The sequence below is a fragment of the Equus quagga genome, chromosome 12 (genome assembly GCF_021613505.1).
Source record: "Equus quagga isolate Etosha38 chromosome 12, UCLA_HA_Equagga_1.0, whole genome shotgun sequence".
Classification (NCBI taxonomy): Eukaryota; Metazoa; Chordata; class Mammalia; order Perissodactyla; family Equidae; genus Equus; species Equus quagga.
In genome coordinates this window covers 47,940,842-47,961,724 of record NC_060278.1, presented here as the reverse complement: position 1 = coordinate 47,961,724, position 20,883 = coordinate 47,940,842, and the positions used below count along the sequence as shown (strand labels likewise).

The window sequence follows — 20,883 nt, the reverse complement described above, 5'->3', positions numbered from 1 at the left end:
AAGACATATTTGATTCTTACAATATAATTGTAAAATCATCATTATTATCATCAATTTAAATTTGAGGTAACTACAGTTTAGAGACATTATAAAATTGTTCGAGGTCACATGGCTAGTAGGGGGGAGATGGAATTTGAACTCAGGGAGATCGACCCCAAAGCATAAGGTCTTAAGAAACTGTACAATCAGACAATTGTTCAAGTGCCCATTTTTGTATGTGTATATGTTCATACTAGAGGGAGAGAGAGAAAAATAGATACAAAAATACAGCCATATGTAGTGTTTTCTATGTAGAGAAAGAAAAAGATACAAAAATACAGATATGTGCAGTGCTAATAATGTTGAAATACTAGAAATAACCTAAATGTCCATTAATAGGAGGCTGTTTAGAAAGGTTTTTGTTACAGCTATACAATTGTACACAATGCAACCATTCTGAATGAGAAGGCATATTGACATGAAATGTTTGTCATAATATTTGGAGGGGAAGTATTTATTTTTAGAGGGCTCAGAGAAAGCATATGTATTATAATGTCATTTTTGGAAAATTATTATATTTATAACCATGTCTCTAGATATATGTACTAAAATTCTTGTGGGGTCTAAAAAAGTTAACTATCTATCTACGAAGGTAGAAAAATGGAAAATCCTTTGTATTTCATAATGCTCCGTATTGTTTGGATTTTCTTAAAATGAGCATTATTTAATAATATAAAATGATATTCCCATTTTAAAGTGTAGACAATTTATAGACCATTGTGCTAGTTATTTCAAGATAATTTTAAATTCAAATTCTGTTCTTTTTAAGATGTAATGTATATTATCTTCTTAAACTATATGACTCATTTTTAGGGTAAGAAGATAGGAACACCGCAAATCCAGGTTATTACATGTTGAATATTATTTCTCAGATTCTGTCTAACATTCTATGTCCTACTTTAACAAGAGCCCTACCAGTAAAATGCAAACCAGAAAAAAGACAGAAAATAGTTTATTACATGTTGAAATTGACAACAGAGACGTTCTAATTTTAAAGCTTGCCTGGTAAAGTGGGTGGAAAGGTGGCCTCCAAAAGATATGTCCACCTGGAACCTGCAACTGTGATCTTATTTGGAAAAAGAGTCTTTGCAGATGTCATTAAGGATCTTGAGATGAGACCAAAGTGGATTAGGGAGAGCCCCAAATCTAACCGTAAGTGTCCTTAGAAGAGAAGAGAAGGGGAGAGGACACAGAGGAAATGGCCATGTGAAGCTGGAGGCAGAGACTGGAGTCATGCAGCTACAAGCCAAGGAACACTAAGGTTTGCCAGAAGCTACCAGAAAGAGAGAGGCATGGAACAGATTCTCCTTCAGCTCCTCTAGAAAGAACCAACACCGCGGATTGTTGGTTTCAGACTCCCAGCCTCCAGAATTGTGGGAGGATAAATTTCTGGTGTATTAAGCTGCCACTCAGTTGATGCTAATTTGTTATCGCAGTCCTAGGAAACAAATACACTTATAAATTTTAAAATATTATTTTTGACTTTTTTTTTAGAAACAATATAATTGGAGAAGATAATTTTCTGGAGTCAGAATCTTACCATTGATGCTCTGTCCTATTTGCATGGTACCAGAGGAAAAATCTGTAATGGAACCAGTTAGAGTTCTTGCATCAAAGGCTGTATTATCCTCCTCCAAACCATTAATGAAGAAACTGATTTTTGTCTGATGCACCTGTAAGAAATTATCACCATCATTATTTTAATTGCATAACCTTTTGTTTTATAATGACTACATTCCAGCAGTCTTTTTCGAGTTAATTTTCTACTTCTCCAATTTATTCGGTTGGAAAGACTGAAAATAATTTCTTTTAATGGCTCAATAATATATCTGTGTGTTTATAGATCTAGATACAATCCTACGTTTTGTAGTTTTGTGCTGCGATGGTATCTACTAGGGTATTCACAGGTAACCATAATTGTTCGTCTCATATATTTAACAGCTCTGACTGCCATGCCTTCATCAGTTTTTTTAGGATATATTGTTTATTTAGATACTAGTTAAAGTTGTTATTTAGAAATAAAGAGAAATGAATACAAAAGGGAGAAATTCAAAACGAGATATACCAAAAATGGATTGCATGTGGATATAATTCAAGTTGCTGTACAAAATACTTCTTGGAAAGTTTACTTTCTTAGGCGTTGGTATCCAACTGGCAATTTTCAGTTGTACTTCTCCAATACAGAATAACATAAACATTTGCCAATCATATTCTAAGCTAATTAATCAGGCAATCTAACAACTCTTTACACCAGGGGTCAATAAACTTTTCCTTAAACAGAGAATAAATATTTTTTTATTTGCCAGCCAAATGATTTGATTTTCTGGTCCAAACAGTCCAGATCACAACTACCCAACTCTGCTGTTGTAATAGGAAAAGAGCCATATGCAATAAATAAACGATTGAGCATGGCCATGTTCCAATAAAACTTTATTTATAAAAACAAATGACCAGCCAGACTTGTCTCATGAATTGTAGCTTGACAATCCCTGGATTACACCATAGAAAATTATGAAATTTTTGTTCGTGAGACGCGATCGCTGAATAGCAATTCAATCCAGCTTTTACGCAGACTACTTCATAGGTGGTATCTACAGAAAAACTTTAATGACTGCATATATTTTGAACAAACCGATTAGCTGTTTTGACATCAACTTTAGTCTCTACAAATAGTCCTGTTCAAGTGTTTTTAACTTAAATTCAAAAGGCATCATTGGTACTCTAATTAGTAAAAGGACTGAAATGAACAATACAAGGCGGGGATAGGGGTGAGGGTGGAGAAAGAGAGAGAGAGAAAGAGAAATTTGATGTCTTGTAGTTGAAAGGTTAGATGCTAACATTTTAATAAAAAGTATATCAAATCGTAGCATTCACAATGCTATTGTATTAAAATGGCCTTGCAAAAATTGATGAAAATAAACTGTTCTCTGGCAACTTTAAATCATTATGTGACTGATTGCCTGAAGAACCCCTTTCAACAAACTCCTCTCAAAAACAAAACAAAACAAAACCTAAGAGTTAACATCATAATCACCAGAATTACTTGGTAATATTAATTTTTCAAAAAGTTATTCCATATGGCTTTTCTTCATTCTTTCCAACTTGCCTTCATTTAAACCAGTTCTTAAATTCACTGACCCAGTGTTGCATTTTACTTAATTATAAAACAAAGCTTTAACATAAAGACCTAAAATCATATAATCATACACCAACTCCCTGTGGATCTGGATATATACCTCTCTACTGGGTACTACGGCTGGATTTTCTTTTTCTTTTTTTTTTTGCATTCCATTTTTTACAGCCTGTTACTGTCATTTGGTGTTTGACTGTTATCATTATAAAAGATACAGGCTTTTCTACTTTGTTATTTGTAGCATTATCTCATGTTTTACAACATCTTAGCGCAACATGCAGGCACATGAAATATAACTAGTGAAAAGTTCTCGATGGTATTAATGCATAAAAAAGAATGTGGTTCCATCTCTACTGTCTTTACCCAGCCAAAAGCTGATGAACAGCCAATTTTCCTTTATCACATTAGCACAGCCATGAGAGAAACACATTTGTTCTAGTCAGCTACACTAAAGATACTATTACCAATCTAACATATACATGTTTTATATCAGCAGTATTCTCAGAGCATGAGAGAGCCAACAATATATTAACACTAGCATGACAGTTTATTTAAGAAAAGAAAATTGTCTCTGTAGAGGGACAGAAGTTAGAAATGTATGGCTAAAGCTCAGTGTCACCGGTCTAATAAAGGTAATAATTCTTAGGCTTTCTTTATAGCAGGTAACACTCCTGTGACAGTTCTGTCATATCATTCAAATAAAAATGCTGTCTTTTACAAGTTTAAGTGCACCTTTATTTTGAGTCAGATAGAAAGCATGTTTTTGATTTTCTGTATTCACTGTATTATATCTGTAGTCAAGAGTTCAGGACCTTCCTTTTCTTTTTTTTATCAACTCATCACATATTTGCTTAGTACAAGGATTCAGTGTCACTTGCAGTGAATTCCAGAAGGATGTTTTAACTTTGTTGGTACTTAAAAAATGATTAATGATGATCCCAAGCCACTCTCGTCTGTTGTCCCCTCCCCTACTCACCACCTTTCTATAAATAAGATTAAATCTTCTTTGATGTTCTGTACCATGTTTTATATTCCAAGATTCTGTAAACTACTTTGCAATTCTGGTCTGGGGCCCCATCACACTGTGAAGATGAAGATGGCTTTTTGCAATAGCTCATTCTGATGATTCCCTTGCCAGTTATTTACGGGAATAGAAATATATATGATGGAATTTCTGATTTGTGAAATAAAGCCTTCTGCTAAAGTAAACTTCCCTCCTATCTCATTCTCCAGCCCTATGAGGATTAGAGGAGTTGGTACATTTTTATTGGTGTGGCTTCAAGGAATGAATTGACAAAACGAGTAGCAGTTGTAGAAAAGCCTTAAATTCCTTCTTAAGAAATCCAAAACTACATTGGAAAGAAGACAGAGGGGAGCAGGTCACTCCTGAGCCCTCATTCTCTCAGGGTTCCATATTTTATTTTAACCATTTTCGGGGAGGTGGAATTTCTGTCCCTGTGATAGGCGGTACTCATTCCTTTGATCACAAGAATGTATTAGATTGTTTTTAAACATAGAATTTCTGATCATGCTCATGCTTGACTAGAGGGGAGTATAATTCAAAATTCCAAAAAGTCACACAATACCTGAGAAGCTACCAAGGGGAAAAAGAATACCAAGTCCACCTAGACCTGAATATTGTAATTGTCCACAATCACCTGTTCCATAGAAATGCCAAATCTGTTGCCATTCTACCCCCGCTGGCCATCAACAACCAAAGAAACTGTTGACTGAGGCTAGGAAATTCATAGAGTACCTATGGGGACTTCCTCGCTGGAGAAATAGTTTTATAGTTTCCCTGTTGCCTATATTCTTCTAATTTAAATTTAATTCGATAAAGCATTAATCCAGTACTCACAGTGGCCTTATGAGTTACACCAAGAAAATAAAGTCATGATCCTTTCTCTCAAGGAACTTGTACATATGAAACGACAAAGTAATTGTGATATACGAGTGTGTGAATCACTTTAAATGATGACGGTTGTTTTTGATTTAAGTATTGACTCAGTTCAGTTAATGAAGTGTTGTCTTTTTCAAGGATCTGCTCTGAGAAGTTATACCTTAATCCATTAATGTGTGGAGTAGAACGTATTTTTGGCTCTTCTCTGTGAGTCTTGCCTTCTCAGAGCTAACTTACAAGCTTCCCGAGAATATCAGTTTCATTAATTTGATGGGTTTCATTTTAAAGCAAAACCATTTTCAGCATTTTGAAGAACACCTTTTTTTATAGATTTAACACAAAGTAATGTGGCAACGTATCTCGAACTCAAATTCACTCTCAAAAGATGATGATGGGTAATACAAATATAAAGAAGACCATTTTGAATGCTAAGGAATTCAAACAAAAAAGAAATCCACTAGGATAGGAATCCAGAGGGAAAATTTTATGGAGGGAAAAATGTCTTGGACTTTCTGAAATAGAAATTGCCCTGAAATAGAATTTCTATTTCTAGATTAAAGAAGAATTTGCATAAAAGATTCTACTATTCCATCTATAATTTTTAAGCATAAGGAAGGCAATTTATTCTGAAAACTCCATAAAGTTATTTTAAATTATCACACATGTGTTTTATTCCTCTTCCTGAGAATATGTAGAATGCCCTTCTTACTGCTTACCATCCTACAGCGGAGATTTTCTGAGGTTTCCCCTCGCTCATCCCATCCAATTCTAACTAGTCACCAACAGCCAACCTAATCTAACAGGTGAGGTCTCCTCGCTGTCGGATGACCACACAGTGCTTAAATCCATCTCTATGCTTTATTCAAGCTTTTACCTACAGGAACAACCTTGCTACTGTCTTTCCTTTACCTAGATTTTCAGTATTTTTCAAAGCATATATCTCAGGTCCTATATCTTCCAATAATCCTTTGTCAACTACTTCAGCATTATAAAAAGTGTTCACTTTTATTGTAAATTAGCATGTTGGGCATAGCTCTAAAATTTTTCTGCACATTTATTCTTTTTATTCTTGCAGCAACCCAAGGCAGGTTTATTATTATCTTCATTTTAAAGATAATGAAACCGAATCATAGAGAATTGAAAAAAAAAAAAGGGGTCACATAGAAGGTTGACTGGCTCCAGAGACTGTTTTAACCAAGTTTTTGTTTTTTTGAGGAAGATTGGCCCTGAGCTAACACTCACGCCCATCTTCCTCTACTTTATTTGTGGGATGCCAGGCACAGCATGGCTTGATAAGCGGTGCATAGTCCACGCCCAGGATGCGAACTGGTGAACACCAGGTCACCAAAGTGGAGCAAGTGAACTTGACTGCTATGCCACCAGGCCAGCCCCAATTTTAATTAGTCAGTTACATCTAGTTAGCATTTAGAAGTAGCAGCCATCTAATTTATGTGACCCATCCATTGAGTCTCTCTGCTGTAACTCCACACAGTGATGACTCAGGCTTTGTGTCAACACCTTCCACAGCAAAAAGGGCTAACATCCCCAATGAGCCATACCATTGCCTGCCATATGCCTGGTACCATGCTGAATTCTTTACTTAGATTGAGTTCTCCGATTGCCCCTCTGCAGTGTTATTATCCCCCAAATTGGGAAGCTTTTCATCTTTGAACAACTTCTACTATTATAAATGATTGAACTGAAAAATATCTCCTTCTAACTTCAATTCCTAAGTCCCAGCTCTTTTGAGACCATAGCAAGCATCTTATCCCTTTTCCATGAGAACACTTACACAGATGTAAAGAAAATGCCATTCTTCTCCTAAGTCTTCTTGAGAATAAATATGTTTAGTTTCTGCAGTGTTCTAAGTACGACATGGTTTTTGGGTCTCTCTCTTCTTAAAATGCGGCTCCAGAAATACTACAACCTCTATGTGTGGTCTGACTTGCCAAATTGAAACAGGATTATCACCTTAATATAATCCAAAATTGCATGCTAGATTTTTGGCAATGGCATCATGGAGCTAAAACTGATAAATTGAGCTGACTATTCACTAAATTACTAAGTCTTTTTTTACTTACATCACTGCTAAATCACATTCACCCCATCCAGTACATATGCAGTTAGTTTTGTGGACCCAAGGAGAGGAATTTATATCTATCCACGTTATATTTCATCTTGTTAGATTCAGCCCATTGCTCCAGGCTGTCAAAATCTTTTTGGATGCTATGTCTGTCATCCAATGTACTTACCATCCTCCAAGATTTGTGTCATTTGCAAATTTGATGAGCGTGCCCTATGTGCTAGGCAGAAGCTCAATAAATACTAATTGATTGACTGACTAATTGATATTCCAAAAATAAAACCACCAACGCAATCTACACTATGTTGCAATTCTAAGCAATAAAAAAAGGCACCAGTTTCTAACATAAAATGTATCATAGATGGATTCTCCATCTTTGAAGAGTGACCTTGTTTACTAACATGAGTTTTTATATAATTGTAAATAAATACTCCAGGCTATTAAATATTCTCTAGTAAGCTATATTTATATAAACAATATGAAAAAAAAGTTGAAGCAATTATTCAGGGAAGGGTGCTCTGGTAGAAATTAACCACATGGGGTGCCCACAAATATTTGGAATGCGAACATGTTCCCACTACCATTTCAATTCACTGAATAACTGTTTCCATCTTTATTCTCTTTGACTGTGAGAAGGATACTACACGGAAACGACTTCATATACAGATATACGTTCCTCAAAGATTTTTCTTGTTTGTTTTTGTTTCTGTTTTCCATTTCCCATAAGCTCATATATTTTGTTTCAACACTTGATCCTCTTCCTTCCATTGCCCTCTCCCACCCCCTTTCCCTCTCTCCCCACCCCCTACACACACACTCACTTTTGCTTTTCCCGTCTGAGTAACTCAGATAAGCCAGGTCCTTGAAGAAATCCATGCCTAAGTGTACCATGTTTTCATCCTGGGTATGATGATTTAGATTTGCTCTTCTCCCCTTGATATCTGTTAAAGTTCTTCATATACTGCATCCTCCTACTAACAAGACTCCAATTTAATCAATCTCTAAAAATTTAGGGCCAGCTCCGGTGGGTTAGTGGTTAAGTTCGGCACACTCCACTTTGGCAGCCCGGGTTTGGTTCCTGGGCACAGACCTGCATCACTTGTTTTGTTAGCTACTGTTCTGTGGCAGTGGCTCACATAAAAGGAGAAAAGAGGAAGATTGGCAGCAGATGTTAGCTCTGGGCAAATCTTCCTCAGCAAAAAAAGTAAAAAAAAATAAAAATTTAACATAGGAATGTAAGTAGTTTTCGTTGTCCAATCTCAACTGGATGTGAAATTCTTGTGGCCACTTCTTCCCAAACTATTAGATTACTCTCTTTCTCTCTCTACTTCAAAAAATGCTATCAATTTACACATATACATGATGAGAAATCTGCCAATGGTCTGATTTATTGTTGATTTCTCAAGGAATAAGGATAGAGTCAGTCCATTTTCTGTAAATGCTGCCTAGGATCATTTCATGTGCAATTCCACATTTAAGACTGCTTTTGGTGCACAAATCATCACAATATTCTACACTCTTAATTATCTCAATATGTCATTGGTTTCTTTTTCTATTTTATATATACAGAACATATGATTTCCAAAAGATTATTAGAATTAGCTGTAAAACATCTTAGTAATCTTTACAGTATTTTATACCCCAAAATCTAGCAGTTATTTATTTGTTATAATTACAATTTTCTCTCCTTAAAAGTAAGTCGACTTCTTATTTTTTCTTCCATGTTTAGGAAGAAAACTGCTTATCATATCCTTCATTAAAAACCATGGCTTCGTTGAAAATGGTTCCGTTGCTTGAATATTTAATAAGCATGTTATGATCTCTTAAGTGTCATGCTACACATAAGGAGTACGTAAAACACAGACCTTTTCTTCAAGGAATTTACAATCTGCAATAGAAATAGGCATGCAAAAATACATTCAATGCAAGGTGGTAAATTCATTAAAATAAATGTGAATAGAGTGCTTAGGGACAGAGAAATCATCTTAGAATCCTGCTCCTCCAAATGCTTCCCTATTGTCTCCTTCCCACTATAGTGGGATTTCTCAATCAATTGTTTCTACTCGCCTTTCCCAGTTTCTCTCTTCCTGTTCTCTCTGTAATGCAGCTCAATTGATGGTTTCTGTTTTTTATTATTTAAAAAATATCTCAAAATTACAAGAAAGTTGAAGAACAGTACAAGAATTATTTTTCTGAAATATTTGAGATTAAGATGCTGACATATTAACCCATTATCCCTGAATATAGTAGTACATTGTTGCCCGCAACAGCAAAGGGCAAGAAGACTACTTGGTTGTTTAAGTAATCAAAGTTTATTGATAAAGGGAAACAGAACAAGGAGTAGGGAGGGAGAAAGGAGGAACAACAAATTGGTATTTATAACATCCATATCACAATCAGCCAGGGAAGCCCCAATGGTTTGTACAGCGGGTGGGAGTGCCGATTCTCCAGGTCCGAGGCAAAGCGTCCTTTCCTCAGTGAGACTTCCAATTATTCTATGCCTGTGACTCCCTTTTATCCTAAGCTTTCTCTGGGTTTCGACTCAGGGTTTCAGACATTTGTATATTTTGAGTTATTTCTTCTTGCTCCCACGGATGTGGTGTTTTTACCTTTTTTGTTCCCACGGATAGGATGTTTCTAAAGTCCTGTCAGGTGCCCGTCGGGGTGGCCAGCAAGGAACATGACACAGGACGTATTTTTTGTAACTTGTGCCTTCGAGTCAAGGCCGAAGTGGCCATCTTTGGCCCTGAGCCTAGACACATTCCTTTGTGTGGGGCCCAGGCTCAGTGTCCTTGGAAGGTTGGGGGGTGAATGACCTCTGTACATGCATTCACTACAAAAAAACACATTCTCCTACATAACCACAATACAACCATCAAAATCGGGAAATTAACATTGACACATCACTACCGTATTAGTCTCAGATGCCATTCAAGTTGTGACAATTGTCCCAAAAACGTCCTTTATAGATAAATCCAGTCCAGAATCATATGTTGCATTTAGTTGTCATGACTCTTAGATCGCCTCCTTTGATCTGCAATAGTTCTTCAATCTTGCCTTGGCTTTCATGATCTTAACTCTGTTGCACACTACAGTCTACTTATTTTGTAGATTGCTTTCAATTTGGGTCTGTCTAATGTTTCCTCATGACTGCATTCAGGTGATTCAGTGATCATCTCATTACATCTTACCATGTGATACATCATTGCCATTTGTTCCATTATTGATGCTGTTAACTTTAATCATTTGGATTAAGGTGGTATCTGCCAGGTTTCTCTACTGTAAAAATACAAAATTTCCTTTTGCAAGTAATAGTCATTTTGTGAGCAGATACTTTGAGACTGTGTAAATATCCTGTTTCTTATGAAGCTTTCATTTTTTGCATTTACTTATTTGTATCTGTATGGACTCGTGAATCCTTACGTTATTCAGTGGGATATGATACAATACATATGTCAATTTCAATGCTCAAGTTGTCCCATGTTTAGACAGTGGAGGCCCCATAAAGCTGGATTCTGTGTCACATTCACATGTCTTCATAATTCTTTGAGCATCTTCTTGCTTTCTGACGTGAGATGTCCCAGGCTTATTTTTGTACTTCCCTGCCTGGGCCCTGGACTCATCCATTCCTCCAAGGAAATTTGGTTCCTTACGTGATGAATGACATTGAGGAACAAAGATTCAGTACTAAGCATATTCATGTTATTTGGGTGTTACTACTCCTAGACCCTCCCTCTCCCTCTCAGTGGACAGAGGCAGGGAATAGATATCTATCAGAAGAACGGCTAAGGTAGATTACAGACAGACAGAAAGAGAGAGAGAGAGATAGAGAGATATACACATACACATTTATTTCTATATCTATGCATATATATTTATGCACACACATATGTATGCACACACATACATAGATAAAAGGAGATTACACTGATAAATTCAATTCTAACCCAAGACCCTAGAGTTCATTCTAGTTTTCTCTCTTCCCATATTTTTAATTCCCTTCTTTGAAAGGGAGAAACCGGGCTCCACTTATTCTCATTGTATGTACTTTTTTGGTTGATTCTCTTACACCTAACCAATTTCCAGTTGTCGTGACACCCCTGCCCCCAAAGACACCTCTTCTTCATGCTCAGGTCCTGACATTTGTGCCAGGCTACTCCCTCCATGAACACATCCCTCCACTCAAGCTCGCGCACTCCAACATTTTTGTGCCTGCCACACCATCGCAACTCCCTTACCATGGTCACCAATGATTTCCGTGAGGTTAAAAGCAAATGGCAAATTCTGCTTTCATCTTATTTGCACCATCAACAGCATTGATAGAGCTGATCATTCCCTCCTCCTTGAAACACATTTGTCATTTGGCTGCCAGTACATCAAACTCTCTTAATTTTCCTCTTACCCCTCAGGCTGGTTTTCTCAGTCTCTTTTGCTAGACTCTCTTCTTTTGTTGGACCCATAAATATTGAATTGTCCCAGGATTCATTTCTTTTACCTCTTCTCCTTTCTGCATAAAACTACTCCCTTGATAATATCATCTAATCTCAATGCTTTAAATGCCATCATTGGGTTGATTACTCCCAAATGATTATCTCTTAACTCAGACTTCTAATCTAGACCCCTACATCCATCTTTCTATTCAGCATCTCTTCTTGGAAGTCTATTAGGCATTTCATACACAAATGTTCCATAACAGAGCTCTGCTCTTATGCCCAAAACCTGCTCATTCCACAGCCTTCCCCACCTTGGAGCACTGCAACTCCGTTCTTCCGGTTGCTCAGCCCAAAATCCTTGGAGTCTTCATTGGCTCCTCTCTTTCCCTCATTATTCTCATCCATCCCATCAAATCCAAAGGTCCTACTTCCAAAGTATATTCAGAATCCACTCACTGCTCCCCACCTCTTTTGCTACAACCTTGGCCTAAACCACCACCTCTCCCCTAGATTTTTGCAGTGGTCTCCTAACCACCCTCCCTAATTTGGTATGTGTTTCCCTTTAGTATATGCTCAAGACAGTGGCCCAAGGATTGTTGCTAAAACAAAGGCAGCTCATGTCACTCCTTTGCAAAAAGACCTGAAATGAGTCTTACCCTGAATAAAAGTTATGGTTCTACAAAGCGCTACCCAATCTGGCCTGATGTTATGTTTGGCTTATTTCCTATTAGCATGGCCCCCGTGCTCTCTGTTCTAGCAGCACTGCCCTTCTCAAACAATCCAGGTGCTTATTTTCCTTAAAGTCTTTGCATTTTCTATTCCCTCTCCTTGATGTTTTGCCTACAGACACCTGCCGTCTCCTTCAGATATTTCCTCAAATGTCATTTTACCAAAACCCCTCTTAGCTACCTATCTAAAATTATTGACTCTAATCCTTGCTAACCCCCTTTCCTGATTATTATTCTTATCCACGCCTAACATATTGCATATTTTCTTTTTTATTAATATATAAACTCCATGGGAGGGGGTTCTGTTTTGTTTCCTTTCTCTGTTTTGTTTACTGCTGCTCCACCATCCCCCAGAACAGTAACTAGTAACTATGACGTTCCCATTTAATCATTATTGAATGAAGCGTCATCTAAACTAGTTTGTGAAGGATTAATAGGAATTAGCAAAGTCCAGCAATGGTAGAGAATAGGGAATAAGTGAGGTATAGAAAGAGAGAAAAATACAAGAAATAAGAAAATGGAAAGATACTTAAAAGTTACCCCAAGCCTTCCACCTATGCTGATCAATCCCATTTTTTAAACTTTTCTTCCTTTTAATGTGTTGAATTTAAAAATCATCCTTCTCACTTTTTCTTAGATCATTTCCAGTTTTTTTAATTTCTTTAAATTGTAGTGATAAGTTGCATATCACTAAATCCAACTACGCCTAAAGGAAGATAATAAAAATGGTGGACATTGGGTTTCCGTTTACAGTTTCAAGGAGTAAGTCAACGCCCTGCCAAGAGATGTAAACTCACTCCTGACCCCAAGTCAAGAAAGGTCATCAATCAAGGCCTCGACATGTAGACGGGGATATAGGAAGGCATTTCTGCGTTTAGTCCAAAACTGAACCTCATGCCAGTACTTGATTGACATCTTAAAGATCCTGAGCAGGAATGTGTAAGCGGAAAGAGAGTCCTACCATATGAACAAAACAGAGGTAAAACGTCCACTTACACTAAGCACGAGTTACTCCCACTAAAGTCATCAACATGGGTAGAATATTCCATTAAATAATTAGTGGATTATTTACTCATTTTACATTCTTCAAAGACATACATGCTTTTCCACAAGACCCTATCTTCCAGCCTTTCTGTGTCCTCTTAGACTTTTTGCCAGCTCCGACAGTACTGAGCAAAATTTACTAAAAGTATGTTTCATAAACTAAATGAAGAAGAGTCATTTTAGGCCAAAGCAAAAATGTGAATCTCTTTAACCTCCTTTAGAGAACTGTATCATGGACTCTAATGGGAACTGCTTTATCTTTGAAGGCGTTCTGGAATTGAGAGTAACGTCTTCAGAGTGACCCTTGTTTAAAGGTGGTGCTCTCTGCCCTTAAAGCTGTGGAGATAGTAATTGTCTAAGCAGTTTTTTCCTCAATCAGTAATGGAGAAGCACACACATTTAATTTGGTTTAGACAAAAAGAAATGACACTAGTAAACAGGCACTCTTTCCAGGTAAGGATTATATCAGCCCGAAAAACAGAAGTAGCTAGTTATATGTGAAATGCAGAAAATGCAGCAGTTTCTTATCTTTTACCTCCTTCACGACAAAAAAACTGGGACCGTGTCATCAATTTGGGCAATGTATCTCTATGTTTTTATTATCATCTGAAGAACCCTGTCCTAGCACTTGGGTTACCAGTTTCAAGTGGGCTGTTGAAAATCATATTCATTGTCTTTTTATAATCCATATTCATTCAGTCCAATCCATTTTCCCGCAGGTAAGCAGCAGCTGTCCAAAAAAAATCTCTGTGGGCCAGCCCAGTGGTGTAGTGGTTAAGTTCATGCCCTCTGTTTTGGCAGCCTGAGGTTCACAGCTTTGGATCCCGTGCGCAAACCTACACACCGCTCATCAAGTCATGCTGTGGCAGCATCCCACACATAAAATAGAGGAAGCTTGCCACAGATACCAGCTCGGGGTCAATCTCCCTCACCAAAAAAACCAAAAAACCATAAACCTCAAAATTTGGTGGAGCTGTGTATTTACAACAGTTCATCTCTTTTTGCAAAGCCCACAATACACTTCTCCAAAGGGTAACAAACCTCAGAAGTGTGAGGTCCTGGATAAAAACACTGAGTGGGAAAGACATTTGCATGTTGATTTTACTTGTTAAAAAGAAAAATAATCAGTTTTATAACTGTTTTCAGGATATCCTTATAAACAGAAAATCAAGAATGAAGGTGGATATTTAAAGGCTGAAAATTTAAAAGTAAGGGTGAAAATTACTAGGCTTCTAATATTAAAAAATCAGCATAATATCCAATGACTCACATAACATTTGTTGTTCGGGATATTTGACTGGGGCTTTACACCTCCTAATACTCGTATCAACGGATGTTTGTAAATTAGTAAAACTTCCCTCCCAGGTATGTATCATTAGCTAGTAGATTACCTCTACCTTCTACCAATTCGCCTTTGAGTTATAAGGCTTAAACACTCAATTTAAGTGGAGATTTCAGGCCATACGAGACTTTCTTCTTGCATAGGTCATAGGGACGAAGGCATATAGGATTAGCCAGGTCTTTATTGTTACTGAGATCTCAGCTTATATATTGCCACCTCAGAGAGCTCTTTAATAATCACCCAATAGCTTTCTATCATATTATCCTACTTTATTTCTTTGGATACTACTTTTCTCTCAATATATTTCTTGTTTGTTTAGGTTTTCTCCTCTTCCATCCGTGCCTTAACATACACGTGTGCACGCACGCTCACGCACACACACATGCAATAATACCAGCTCTGATCAGTTGACTGCATGAGTCCTAGCATCCAGCACAAAGCCCTTTTGATTCAAAGATGTTTCTTTTTGAATCTCTAACACAGCTTTTTCTATGGTCTATGATTTTTTTCCCCATCCATTTGCTCTGTTTTCATCTGAAACTCCTACTTGGGGGATGTTGGATCTGTCTGTGGACATGTTTCTATTCACTCTAGACCAGGCCCAGTCATTGTGGGGAAAGAGGAGATATGCAATACAACTCATTTTCTTGGCACGGGGACTCCCTTTCATCCTGGTTGCATCAGCCCATTCTTGTGGCCTGGAGCCCACACTCTGTGCTCCAAACTAAGGTTAAATGTCTCCACTTCCTGATGGCTAAGGGTAGGGAAGAGTATGAGAAGCTGACCCCAACTGTCACTCCGAGTACTGTCTGCCTAGTCATGGCCCTGGTAGTTGCACCCCGACGTCCTCCAGTCTGCAGAGCCCATCAACTCTATCCTTACAGCATGCATGACTCAGCGATCTCCTCCACCATAGCTTTTGTCTCTCATGTGTATTTTGGGCTGTTGTGTCTTTTGCCAATCTGACCTCATCTCCTTTCTTCCTTCATAGATTCCTCCAGTAAATGTCCTAATAATCGTCTTTTTTTATATACCTTGCAGTAGTAACATTTTTGATGCCACTGCTATGTCTGAGCAAGTTTAGATTGTAAATCCCTTTCTGTAGCAGAACACAGCAAAGACCTGATCAACTGACTGGAAGAAGTGCATATAGGTGCTGTCTAAGTACCTCATTCATAATGCACTTGAGATCTTCTCAAAATTTCACTTCCCCATTAGGTTTCCACACCATTCAGAATCAGTGTCCAAGTCATTTATACCATTAGACCAGCTAGATGACAGCAACTTGTCAACAGATTTCTCCAGGATTTCTCTGAGGAACTGGAGACTTAGAAGTCATTCCATCCGAATCCAGCCATTACACCAATTGACCTGAAAGCCAGAAAGGTTCTATTTCTCTAAGGAGAATAAGGATGCTTGAGCATCCAATCAAACAAATTACATTTACCTCCCCAGAGGCTGCACCACTTCTGCTCTAACCAGAGTTCAGAAGGGATATATATTTTAATGAACAAGCTTAACACAGGATACTGCAAAGGAGCAGAAAACAAAATGAATAAAATTGAAATATAATTGAACCAAGGAGCCACGTACGCATCAAAACTCCATCTTATTTGACATAACATTTTATACAAACTTGAATCCAAGCACTGTATTTAAAACTAGATATTAATGGAATTAAGGGGGAATTGATAAGGAATTCCAGTTTTATTTCAGTTTTTCATTAATGATCTGCAAGGAAGAGTTTGTTAATAAAATGTGCAGATGACTCTAAATTGATAGGTATTGCAAAAATCACCAGGAAAAAAAACCAAAAGAAAATGTAGGAGGTTAAATATCAGGCAGAAATTGTGTGTGAGATTCACTCTATTTAAATGGAAGGTCATCCAGAACACACATTTTAAATAACATCTCTTTCTAAGTAGCTCAAAATGTGTATGAGTGTTACTATCACTACCTTGTATTTACTAGGGGGCAACACTCTGCCAGACACCAGCCAGAATACAGAGCTGGAATGATGAGAAAGCAGAGATCAGAAATGCCAAATGCAGAAGAAAAAAGTTAGGGGATGTGAGAGAATGCCAGTGTTTGTGTGTTTTTTCATTCATATGAAAAGCTAAGAAAATGTGTATTATTTTGAAGGAAATCCCAGTTATCCTCTGGGCTGTAACAGAGTTCAAAAAGGCTAAACGTCAGCACATCTGTGGGCAGAAAAGAATATCACTGAATTCAGCATGAGACAAAATATGAGGCAAAGAATAGAATCACTAGTTTAGTCAGGTTTATTTTCAGTGTTTTCTGTGTGTGTGTGTGTGTGTGTGAGGAAGATTGGCCCTGAGCTAACATCTGTTGCCAACATTCCTCATTTTGCTAGAGGAAGATTGTCACTGTGCCAACATCTGTGCCAATCTGCCTCTATTTTACACGGGACGCTGCCACAGTGTGGCTTGACAAGTGGTACCAGGTCTGCACCCAGGATCTGAACTCGCAAACCCTGGGCCGCCAAATTCAAATACGCAAACTTAACCACTATGCCACCAGGCCAACCCCTAGTCAGTTTTTTTTTTAACCAATTGGAGAAAAGAGAGCACTGAGCTATACAACCGTCCTCACTTGAAGAGACCACAAAACGATCACTAATTATGGGAAACAGAATTTTGTTCAGGAAACAGAAAGAGAGAATTTATATAGAATTTAGTAAAATTGTAAAAGTTCATTTATCTTTTAAAAAATATCTAAAGCTTTCATTCCATCACATATCCATCCCATTTTTCTCAATATCACCATTCTTTACCAAACTCACTCATTTCCATTTGTGTACATATTTATTTATATTAAACTTCCATCATGCCACAGACATTTTGCTATGTTCTTGACACAAACAAATGAAGAAAAAAGTATTTGCCATCAATAAATTCAAAATCTACCTGTATGTATCTAATGAAATCTACCATATAAAAAAATATCATATGACCAAGATGAAAAAAAAAAATGCTATGGGAGCAGATAGGAGAAAAGGGGAGAAGATGTTAGAGTGCCTTTTACAAAGGAATTTGCATTTCTGCTGGTCATTGAAATGTGTATACAAAGAACTGGGGGTCAAGAGGGAGAGGAAGAAAGGAACAAGGCAGAAGAAACTGAATGAAGGAAGCAGGAAGAGCTTGGATGAGACTATCATCTACACAGTTTTCGTAAACTCAGAAACCAGCATAGTTCAAGCTCAAGGTACCTAGGACAATGAGGCTGCCAGAGTGGAGTTGAACAAATTCTGAAGGGTCTTGAAAGCTCTGCTAAGAGAAGGAGAATTCATCCTCTAGAGTGTAAGCAATGGTAACTATATAGTTTATTTAAACAGAGGAAGTACATAATCACATTTGTATTTTAGAAAGAAAACAGTTTTCACTATGGAGGCTGTTGTGGAGACAGAAGTAACTGAAAATATGGGGGGTAGGGGGGTAGGAAGTGAACCATTAGAAATGGGTTGCAATATACAAAGTAAAAGTTAATGAAGTCTCCTCTTTCTCACTCCTACTTGTAAGCCATGTTGTGAAGAACTTTGTTCAAAACTTTAGGGTCATCTTTACCACTCCTCTAATCTCTGAATTAGTAATCGAATTCTCTCAGTTTCCTGTTAATCTGCCTCATCAACTTGTGTTTTCCTTTAGTTTTCTCCTGCTACATATTCAATCCATTAATGCCTCTCATCTGTATTGTAGGAGCCCTCAAATTGATAGTCTTATTTTCCAAATCTCCTTATTCCATTACTGGATGATATCATTCATTCACTCACTCATTTATTCATTCAAAAAACACTTATTGAGAATTGGGCACACCCAGACATGACTCCAAGCCCTGAAGGGGACAACGGTAAACATGGCAAAGCCCTTGGCTAAAGTTCTATAGCTTAGTGGGGGATACAAATAAAGAACATGGAGTTAATTGTGATGATTTCACAAAAGGACTGAGCTCATCTCATTCAGATTTTGAGATAAGAAAAGGTTTCCTGAAGAATTTGATGCCAAATGAGTTAAAGGAGAAGAAGGATTAGATTGAACATAGAGTAGGGGGAGACTTCTCTTGGGAGAGCGAAGAACGCGTGCCGTTATACAGATGTAAGAAAGACTGAGGCCCTGGAAGAAGAGATAGTTCAGCATTAGTGGAATGAAAGATACATGGGGAGGCCTTACAGGACATGAGGCTGTGCAGTTGCCAGGGCTAAGTCATTGAAGGTCTTTGTTCTAAGCTAAGGAATCTTAAAACTTAGAAGAATAATGATATTTTGAGTTTTGAAAGGTCATTGACAGCACTGTGACAATATAAATTTAGGAATTAGAGATTTTGTAATCAAGAGTATAGAAATGGTACTACTAGGAGTCGTGGTTGTGAATGAGGTCTCCCAGAGAGAGTGTGAGAAATGAAAAGTGCATACTATTCAGCAAAAAGCCATGAAAATACCAAAATAAAGAGCTGGAGTGGAGGAAGAGAAGTTCTTGAAAAAGAGGTTTGAGGTGACTGGAATAAGTTGATGAATGAATGTTCATTAGAGTATATACAACTTTATGCACAACTTGTTATAAAAGGAATAGATTTATCTTACAGGATGGAAGCCTTAAAAAAACAAATAATTAAGACATAAACTCAAAGACATAGCTGAAATCAACAATTACTGATTAAAAAGATGATCTGGGGCTGGCCCCATGGCATAGTGGTTAAGTTCACATGCTCCGTTTCCATGGCCCAGGATTCATGGATTTGGATCCTGGGCATGGACCTAGCACCTCTCATCAAACAATGCCGTGGCAGCATCCCACATAAAATAGAGGAAGATTGGCACAGACGTTAGCTCAGCCTCAATCTTCCTCGAGCAAAAAGAGGAAGACTGGCAACTGTTGTTAGTTCAGGGCCAATCTTCCTCAGAAACAAAACAAAATAGAAGACGATCTGAAAGTTCAGCTAAGAAAAGCTTACCATATTCCCATAAAAACAAACAAATATTAATTAACACCATGATATACGCTAATGATCCTGGGATTTTAAGAATAAAGAGAGAAACCCATAAGAATCCTACACACACACCTACCATACACACACAAATAGGACACCCACAGTGGAAAATAATTCTGAGGTTTGTCTCAGATTTCTTTTCAGAAACACGATGTGGTTATTAAAAGCTCAGAAATGAAAGAGGATATGAAAAGAATTTCATTCTCATCCAAGTCTTTGTTCATGGGTACAAGCATTAGAAAGATATTCTCAACTATGCCAGGATTCAGAAGGTACATCACCAGCCATGTTCCCTTTCAGAAAATGGAAATACTCTCACCAAATAGAAGCAGGCTCAATAAGAATTAAGAAATTGGACAAGTATGTTCTCAAAGGATGCTGAGTAAGATTTGAATCCTTTTAAACACATTACTTTTAAATAACAGTTGTGAAATGTTACACTGCTTGAAATAAAAGTAACATCATTTTAATGGAATGATTTTGCTATAATATGGTGTCATAAGAATCTTTATTTGTTCTAACAAAAACTAGAAGAGAAAGAACTCTAAAAGCAGAGGTACAATAACTCCCTTATTTTCCTATGGGAGTTAATATATAGTTCGTGTCTGAAATTTATGACTTGAGAAATACAAGCTTAAATTATTTTTACATATCAATTTTTAAAGTACTCACTAGTATAAATAAAACCAAGTTTAATCTTTTCCAAATTCCCAGAAGGAGACCATTACTAACACATTAAGATTTCTTAGTAATCAATAAAATGCAAATCTCTTAGTTTTGAAAAAAGAAAGCAATGTACAAGTATTACTCAGAAGAAAAAAATACAGATGGCTAGCCAATAACCCTAGATAAAGTAAGAGACTTACAAGTTAGGGTAAGAAATGCAAAATGAAACAAGAATGCATTAATATTCTTTTGGCTGTCAAATTGGGGAAAATAAAAAAGATAATTCCCTGTATTGACAAGAATTTGAAGAAAAGGCATTATGATTTTTGGGTAGGAGTCTACATTAGTCAGACATTTTCTGAAGACAATTGTTAATATGTACCAAAAATAAAATTATGAACACACTTTGAGTAAAAAACTGAACCTACAAAATTTACCCTAAGGCTGCACTGAGGGACCAGCTCCAGTTGGAAATCATTAATTTACAATGGCCTCAGTCTACACACTTGTT

At 37.2% G+C, this 20,883-nt stretch overlaps 1 protein-coding gene across 1 annotated transcript in view; it reads right to left on the bottom strand.

The window, feature by feature from the left end:
* Positions 1–20,883, bottom strand: part of USH2A (usherin) — a 733,563-nt gene that overhangs the window by 670,866 nt on the left and 41,814 nt on the right. Inside the window, exon 3 of the mRNA XM_046679838.1 lies at positions 1,580–1,712. Coding sequence (XP_046535794.1) covers positions 1,580–1,712 — 133 coding nt within the window. The remainder of the gene's footprint in view (positions 1–1,579; positions 1,713–20,883) is intronic.